Genomic DNA, 8,531 nt, shown 5'->3' on the forward strand with positions numbered 1-8,531 from the left:
TGTCGAGTCTATCGGTCTAGGACTGTGATGATAAGGCATGCTCTATTCATTAATCTGTGATGGAACAACTAAAGGAAAAGTTTCAGGTTAAAGTATAAGGTTAAAGTACAAAGTGAGATCAAGGGGGAGAATGTTAGGTTGATCTCCTTCCTAATAGGCCCAACGGCCTATTAGGCCCTTAAACCGCGCCCTGATCGGGGGCGTCCAACCCTTAATGGTTGGTGGGCCCCCGCTGCACAGCGCCAAAATAAAAGGGGTGAGGGGCCGGCGGCACACGGTACGAGGTTCGCCGCGCCGCCTACACCCTCACCCACAGAAACCCTAAGCCGATCTACTAGGGGGCGCTGGAGCAGTGGGAAAACCGCCACCGTACTTCAGCCGACTCCCTCCCGCCGTCGCTGCCACCGTCCTCGACACCGTCGGCCGGCGTCGACCTCTCTGCACTGCTCGTCGCCGCCTTTGAGCGGATCTCCATCAACGAACCCGAGATGGCCGCCGGCTCGAGCTCCAATGGCGGTACAGAAGGTCTCCCTCCCTCTCAGTGTACTTTTGTGTTCTTTACGTTCTAGATCTAGGAACATCTTGTGCTTGAACAAAGAAAAGAGAAAGAGATCCATCTTGATCGTGCACTGTGTTGATTTTAAAACAAACAAGCTGCTGTGCGTGGAGCTGAAGGAGGAAAGGGAGGCGCCATGGATTTGGGAGAGGAGCTCGGTTGGAGAGAAGAGAGGGGCTGCTATGCTGCGCGGGAGGGAATGGATGGAGAAGCTATTGCATTTCCCACCCTTTGGCTAGATAAATAGTTAGCTAAATAAGATTTGGCTAGTATGATTGGGAGAATCTCTCGAAGATGCTAAAAAAAACATAGAAAGGTCTCACCCACAACTTGAAGACAGACCATGCATTTAAAAGAGATTGAAGAAATGCACAAGATATGCAACAAACAGAAGAAACACAATAGGCATACAACCAACAGAGATCAAAGACTAGCCAGCGAGCCACAGCAAGACGGAGGGTCGAAGACTAGACGGAGGGTCGAAGACTAGCCGACGAGCCACCAAGACTCCAAGGATGGCCGGCGCACCAAGATACACTTCACTCAAGAACCAATTCACAAGGTTCAACACCTTGCTCACTCACTCACTCAAGAGCTAATCCTAGCACTAACACTCTCAATGGCGTGCTAAGGACTAAAGATGTGATCACTAAGCACTTGGATGGCTCGATAGTGTTCTTCAATGTGTATAGGGTCTCTCTGAATTCCAGAAAGTTTCAAATGGCCAGGGTGAGGCGTATATATAGGCCACCAAGTCCATAGAGCCGTTGCTAGCTGTTATGCCTTTTTCTGCGTAAGCATTGGTTAAATCGGTGGGTACCATTGGTTTAACTGGTCACACAGGCTGAAACTAGCCGTTGAATCCTCTGACATGCACTGTTGCTGACACAGCTGTCATTAGTTAAACCGATGCAATGGTACCGGTTTAACCGGTCACACCGAACCTGCCACTTAGCCGTTGCCCTTCATCTTCTTCTGCTGACAACATTGCACTGACGTCTTGCTTCGATGGACCATCGATTCAACAGGTGCTGAAAGCTTTGCTACTGCACCCTTGACATGCTCTCTGACTGAGTAATGGCACAATGGCTGCACTGATGCTTTGTTTTGGCACCGTCGGTTTAACCAGTGCTACTGTGTTTGTTAGTTTATCTTCAAAGAGTGTTGTCCAATGCACCGATGCCATTGCGTTGGATATCCGATGACCATCGGTTTGACCGATGGTTTAGGGTCGAGATGACGGACTAGAGGGGGGAGAATAGTCCTTTCTAAAACTTAAAACATTGTCGGCTAACCAAAACAAATGAGGAATTAAACTACTCGGTCTAGCCAAGACTACACCCGTCTACCTAAAACTTGCACCTTACAAAAGGATCCTAATTGAGCAACTAAAGTGACGGGCTAGGTAGAGCTTACCTACACAAATCTAGTTTGTAAGGTCACACAAGTCTATGCAACTAGTACTCAAACAACTAGGGAGCTCTTACACATACTAGTATGCAAAGCGCACAACGCCTAAGCACAACTAGAAGTTCTCAAGAGCAAGGCTACACAAGCCAAACTAGAGAGCTCAAAACACTTAGCTACACAAACTAACCAAAGTGACTAATAAGGCTACTCAAGTCAATTAGTCACACAAGAGAGCTACTTCTATGCTACACAAGTAAGAAAGAAAACTAGCAAGCTACACAAGCTAACTAAAAACAAGAGCAACTATACAAGCACAATATATGAGTAAGTAAATGTAAGCTTGTGTATCGGGGATGCAAACCAACGGGAAGGCAAATGTTGACATGATGATTTTATCCCGAGGTTCACTTGGTTGCCACCAAGCTAGTCCCCGTTGAGACAAGCTCCAAGCTTGCCGCCGATCCTCTGCTAGTGGTGACTCTCAAGTCACGCTCTCCCACGTGGACTGCTCACACCGAGCTCTAGCATATGATTCGGCCGGACCACTTGTTGCTCTTCAAATCTCGCTCAACTAGAGTTGCTCTTCGCGGCTCCCGAGGGGTGAGCATAATACGCCTCACAATCACGGTCCCGAAGCCTTGCACAATCTCCTTGCAAGCTTCACGGGTACACCACCACCACCGAGCTGTCTAGGAGGTGGAAACCTCCAAGAGTAACAAGCAGCACTGGCTTGCAACTCGATCACCTAGTGCCAATCTCTTGCAATCTCTCAATACAATGCACTAGAATCGCTCTCTCACTTAGCGAAAATGATTTGCCCTAATCACAAGTGATTTGGAGGGCTCTCAAGTACTCTCACACAAGGACACCAAGTCCCCAAGGTGCTCAGCACCCCCAAAATGGCCGACCACTACCTCTATTTATAGTGCGAGGCCCCAAACTAGCCGTTACCTCAAAAATCCGTCGAAACATAGTTTTCGTGGGCTGTCCGCCTCAAAGAAACCGGGCGGTCTGCCATTCAAACCCAACGGCTAGAACTGCAATGATTGCGTATCAGAGTCGACCATTAGAGCTCCGGGAGGACTGTTCGCACCCCATGGGCAGACTGACCGCGGTTCAAAACTTCGAACGCCCTGAAACCAAAATGTTTCTGACTAAAACTGGAAGTGACTTGCGGACTGTCCGCTCCCTAGGGGTGGACCATCCGCAGTTCAACTTGGGACAACACCCACCGTCCAGAACGTTTTTGTGCGAGTACAAACTAGAAATTGGCGGACCGTTCGGCCCCCAGTAGCAGACCGTCCGCCCCCCCCCCCCCCCCTTCCGGCCCCCCCCCAGTAGCGGACCGTCCGCAGGTCTATTTCCAGCAAAACCGACCATCGGTAAAACGCTCATAACTTTTAGCTCCGAACTCCGATTTCGATGATCTTGGACATTTGGGAAAGCTTACTCATAGGGCTACACAACCCACATGAATACTTGATCCAAAGCACAATGGATCAAAGCAGTATTCCACTCCAAGAGCCATCCTAGTGTCCGGAGACCACCAAAAAACCTTTCTTTCTTCCTCAAGTTGATCAACATCAACTCCAACACCTTTTTCTTTACAAATGTGCGAACACCACCAAGTGTACAGCGCCATGTGCATGTCTGTTAGCATTTTCACAAACATTTTTCAAAGGATTTTCACTAGCTCTCACCACGCCACTCAATCCTAACACATCGCAAAGTTAGATCGTTCAAGTGGCACTAGATGATCGATATGCAAACAAGTTTGCCCCTCTTGATAGTACGGCCATCTATCCTAAATCCGGTCAACCTTAGACCGGTGAAATGAAATTCTCTAGGTTATACCTTTTTCTTACACATTTCCATTTCATCTCCATTTTTATCTCCATCCTCCAATTGTCGATGCAACCAATGCACCAACACAATCATGAATGATATGATCCACTCCATATCATCACATGACCTCTTTGGTCCATCGATCTTGACCTTGCTCGCTCTTCACCTTTATCTCAGTCCATCGGTGCCAAGTCTTGTCCAAGCTTCACCGCCTCGCGGTCCATCGCTTCAAAGCCTTGACTTGCCCTTCACCATTGCAACCGGTCCATCAAGTCAATCCTTGTCTTGATCTTCTCCACCTTGGTCACATGACTCCATATCATGTCTCATATGCAATGAGCTCCATAGTCCACATTATTAGTCCACCTAATGTTCTCACTCAATTACCAAAACCAAACAAGGACCTTTCAGATGGCTAAGCGTCGGTTTAATCGGTGCTACTAGTTTATGCAGAACTCGTCCAATTCAGCGTTTCTTTGAGTTCTTTCTTCGTGTTTTGCTTTGCTATGACTTTTTACTTCATCCTTGGGACCTAGAGAGACTCACTTGATAAACTTGTTAGTCCCATTGATTATTTAGTCATTCAATCACCAAAAACACAAAATAATGACCTAATGGGACCATATTCCTTACACAAACTTTTGGCAAAGGATTCGGCGGCTGTTGTTTTGCCATGCGCTGAGATGAACTAGCATGGCTTTTCTCCTTACGCCGAGATGAACAAGCATGGACGCTGATTCTATCAGTAAGCGAAACAACAGATCTCATCCAAACATACTCTATAGGTCCAGGCGTCCAGCCAACAACACAAAAGGATTAGTAATAGGTGTAATGCTTAATTATCTTCATTTAGTAAACCAACTACACCTAAGACATGCACACATGCCTCTCCGTTCCACGGTTCCGTAGTTTTTGTTTCTTTCTTTTTGTCGCCAGATGAGCACGCTGCTTCTTGAATTCATATTTTGGTCAGTGCGTGCCTGTTGTTTACAATTTGCAGAAGTCATCGAAAAGTGGGCCATAGGCCATAGGCCATAGGTGGAACAGAATATGGAAGTAACAAAGATGCCCTTGGGGAACAGACACGACTGGGGAAAAAATAATGGTTACTTCAATAAAAAATAACTCAACAATGAGAGAGATGAAGGGAATATGAAAATGGACTCCTCCAATACTTCAAATTGACAGCTGGAGAGAGATCACTTAATTGGAAACCAAACGGTTGAACTTGAACAACTTGCCAGGGGCCCAAAGCCCATTTTTTATTGATAGAACAAACCTTTTTCACAGCAGCAAAATGTAACATCAATGCAAAGCACACACATTATTCCTTACAGTAGTCACTCAATCCAGTCTTAGAAATTTTACATCAGTGGGCTCATTAGTTGTTCTTATTAGTTCATTCAAACTTATATATTTACCATCTTAAAAAGCCCCACAAGATAGAAGAAAACGGCAAATACAGCAATCAGCAAGTAAAATATAATGTAGTTCAATTGGATCACAGTATTGAACTCTTTGCTGCAAGCCTGCAACCTTGGCATGATGGCATTGATTCAACTATTGGATCACAAGATATTTGAACTCTTCGCTGTAACCTTGCAATAAGGTGATGCCATAAGGTGTAATTGGTTGCTTCTTCTTGCTGTTGCTCCAACTGTCATGTCCATGTCAAGCTCTAGCGGCTGCATTCCAGCCGGAAGGCTCCAGTCGAAATAGTATAGGAGGCGTGCCAAGATCAGTTCCATGGTGGCCAACCCAAAACCGGAGCCAGGACACATCCTCCTCCCACTACCGAACGGCAGGTACTCAAACTGCGTACCTTTATAGTCCAACACACTTCCTTCGAACCTTTCAGGACTGAACTCTTCAGAGTCGTCGCTCCAATACTCCGGGCTTCTAGCCAACGCCCATGCGTTGACGATCACCCTGCTGCCTCTGGCAACCTCAAACCCACCGACATCGCAGGTCTCCCGGCAGAGGCGAGGGAGTAGGAGCGGGAGGGGTGGGTGCAGCCTCATCGTCTCCTTGATGACCATGCTCAAGTAGTGCAGATGGTGAACGTTGGACTCATGGTCCAACGGGTTCTTGTTGTCGAATGCCTGCCGCACCTCTGTTTGCGCCTTTGCCATCGTCTCCGGGTTCTTGATGAGCTCGGACATGACCCACTCAGCAGCTGATGAGGTGGTCTCCGTCCCTGCTATGAACATATCCTAAACCAAATTATTGCAAGAAAAGCAAATGCAAAATCGATCGGTTAGAATTTCGATATTAATAAACATCCTGCAGAAATAAAAGGTACGGTGCAACGACAACACTTACCACTATGATCGCCTTGATGTTTATGGTTTTGATGGGCAGCTCCAACTCCCCTTCATCTCGGATCCTCAGCAAGACACTGAGGAGGTCGTGCTCTCCCTCACGGTCTTCTCCCTGGGCATTCCTCCGTCGTGCCTCGCACTCTGCGATGATCTCGTCGAATACTTGGTCGAGCTGACGGTGCGCCCTCCGCAGCCGGTGTCTCATCCCGGTGACGACGTCCATGAACCACATCGACGGAAAGAGGTCCGAGACGCAGAATCCCGAGGAGTACTTGAGCACCACGTTCATCGCTGATAGGAACCGCTTCCTCCTCTCGCCGCTGCAGCTGTGACCAAACGTCGCCAGCCCGGTGATGGAGTTGGTACAAGAGACCAGCAAGCCGCCGAGGTTCACCGGCTCGCCGCCGCCGGCGGCGGCCTGGACCTCCGCGACGAGGGACATGGTCTCCCTGTGCCTGATGCCCGCGAACTGCTTCACCTTGCGCGCGCTGAGGAGCTCGAGCGTGCAGAGCTTGCGCAGCACTCTCCAGTAGTCTCCGTAGGGCACGAAGGCCAGGTCGAGGCTGCCGTAGCAGATGATGTCGGTGGCGAGCAGGCTTGGCCGGGACGCGAAGCTGATGTCGTTGGCCCGAAGCACCTCCTGCGCCGCCTCCGGAGAGGAGACCACGACGGTGTCGACCTGCCCCAGCCGCAGGTACATCACCGGGCCGTGCTTCTCCGCCAGCTCGCGGAGGGCTGCCTGCGGCTGCGAGGTGAGCAGGTGGTGGATGCTTCCGATGAAGGGGAGGCCCCATGGGCCAGGGGGGCGTCTTTTCCTGTTGGTTTCCGCTCTGGATTCACGGCGGCCTCTATGTGATGATGCAAGGACCAGGGAGATGATAGGTAGGATTAGGAAGAGGAGGGAGATTGTGCTTAGCTCCATGGATGCAGAATGTCTAACTCGTAAGGCTTGATTTCTTGGGGAAGAAAACGATGCAACCAACTGTATATAACGTTGTGACAACCGTACCGATCCCACTCCACTAGTTATCAATGTCCTGCCATAAAAAAAAAGTAATCAATGTCCTGGGTACGCTCCAAACTTGCGGAGAACCAGCAGATAACTGGCGCATGGGCGTGGGTGTGGGTGCGTCAAAGTTAATACTTGTTTATTTTATACTTGAATGAATAATGAGGCAGGTAACTACTTGACATCTTGAATAGCTACGTACTGTTGCCGTGCTTTGTTAAAAATATCAGGCAGAAGATAAGTGTTTTGTTTCAGTGGCATAGTTGGAGCCCGTGAAAGGGGAATCATTCTTGCTTCATATAATCCAAAGGTTTCATTCCTATGGTTTTTGGCTCTGTTCGGACGCTGACCACAGCTACCCACACCGAATCTTCGACGCGCCTGAGTTGAGGCCGACAGATCATGCGCCGAATTTTTGGCGAGAAATGCAGCAGACAAGCATGCAAGAGGAGCTAGACTTCACGCCGCACCTTAGTCAGGAACCAAACAAAGGCGAACAATACGGCGTGCTGTGGAGTGTATGGTCATCATGTACCAAACGGATGAGTCTCCTATGCAGAACTGCTTCCGAAGCAAATACGCACGTTGTCTCATTTGTTGGGATGTTCCCAAGTTTTTGCACCAATTTTTTTCCGCACGAAAATTATAAACTACTTTTTTCAACTAACACTATTACAAAATCATTTATCCCCTACCGGCTCATAAACTTTATAACTTGCAGGGACCTAGGCATCCTTAACTTTTATATATATATTACGAACCGTCAAACCAGGGGCGGATCCAGCAGAAACTGAATATGCATGGGGTGTGTGTGTGTGTTTTTTCGGAATAGCTATATATCGCGCATGATATGATTAGCGGAACCATCGCCTGAAGAAATTAGTGTGCCGATGGAATTGATTTCAGCCCAATAACATTTTGGTTGTAGCATGCAACAAACATATTTACTATGCATGTCCATAAATATGCGCATGTGTGTTATAGTATACACGAACGCATGCATGCATGCATGCAAGTTTGCTGTGAAGTATTTGTTTTTTATTTTTCTTTTTTCTTCGCTTTTCTTTCTTATTATTATTATTTTCGTTGCTTGTAGTTTTTATGCTTCCTTTCTTCTTTTAGTACGCATGAAAGCTGGTCATTGACCGTTTAATATTTTCTTTCTTTTCTTTCTCCTTCTCTGTTCCTCTATTTCCCATATCTTATTTCTTTTCGTATGACTAGTGAAAATCTTTTATTTTTTCTTCCACTATTTGTTTTCTCTCTTTGAACATATTATTTCTTCTATTTTCTGTTTTTCCTTTTATTCTCAATTTTCTTCCTTGTATTTTCCATTGATTTTTTTGGATTACATTTTTTATTTCTTTTCTTCAATTATTTTGTATGCTAA

At 47.2% G+C, this 8,531-nt stretch overlaps 1 protein-coding gene across 1 annotated transcript; it reads right to left on the reverse strand.

Annotated features, from left to right (window-relative positions):
* Positions 1-5,287: 5,287 nt before the first annotated feature.
* On the reverse strand, positions 5,288-7,232 carry LOC120651251 (9-beta-pimara-7,15-diene oxidase-like). The gene is made up of 2 exons (XM_039928692.1): positions 6,134-7,232; positions 5,288-6,024 (listed from the first exon to the last, which is right to left on the reverse strand). Exons 1-2 carry the CDS (start codon positions 7,052-7,054, stop codon positions 5,380-5,382), a joined length of 1,566 nt encoding a protein of 521 aa, XP_039784626.1. The 5' UTR covers positions 7,055-7,232; the 3' UTR covers positions 5,288-5,379.
* Between the last annotated feature and the right edge of the window lie 1,299 nt (positions 7,233-8,531).

Source organism: Panicum virgatum, chromosome 9K, assembly GCF_016808335.1.
Source record: "Panicum virgatum strain AP13 chromosome 9K, P.virgatum_v5, whole genome shotgun sequence".
NCBI lineage: Eukaryota > Viridiplantae > Streptophyta > Magnoliopsida > Poales > Poaceae > Panicum > Panicum virgatum.

Bases quoted from the DNA above. Each gene is read 5' to 3' on its own strand.
- LOC120651251 (XM_039928692.1), bottom strand. From the start codon at position 7,054: ATGGAGCTAAGCACAATCTCCCTCCTCTTCCTAATCCTACCTATCATC. The intron at 6,025-6,133 runs GTAAGTGTTGTC...AATTTGGTTTAG, and splicing joins ACATCAAGGCGATCATAGTG to GATATGTTCATAGCAGGGAC.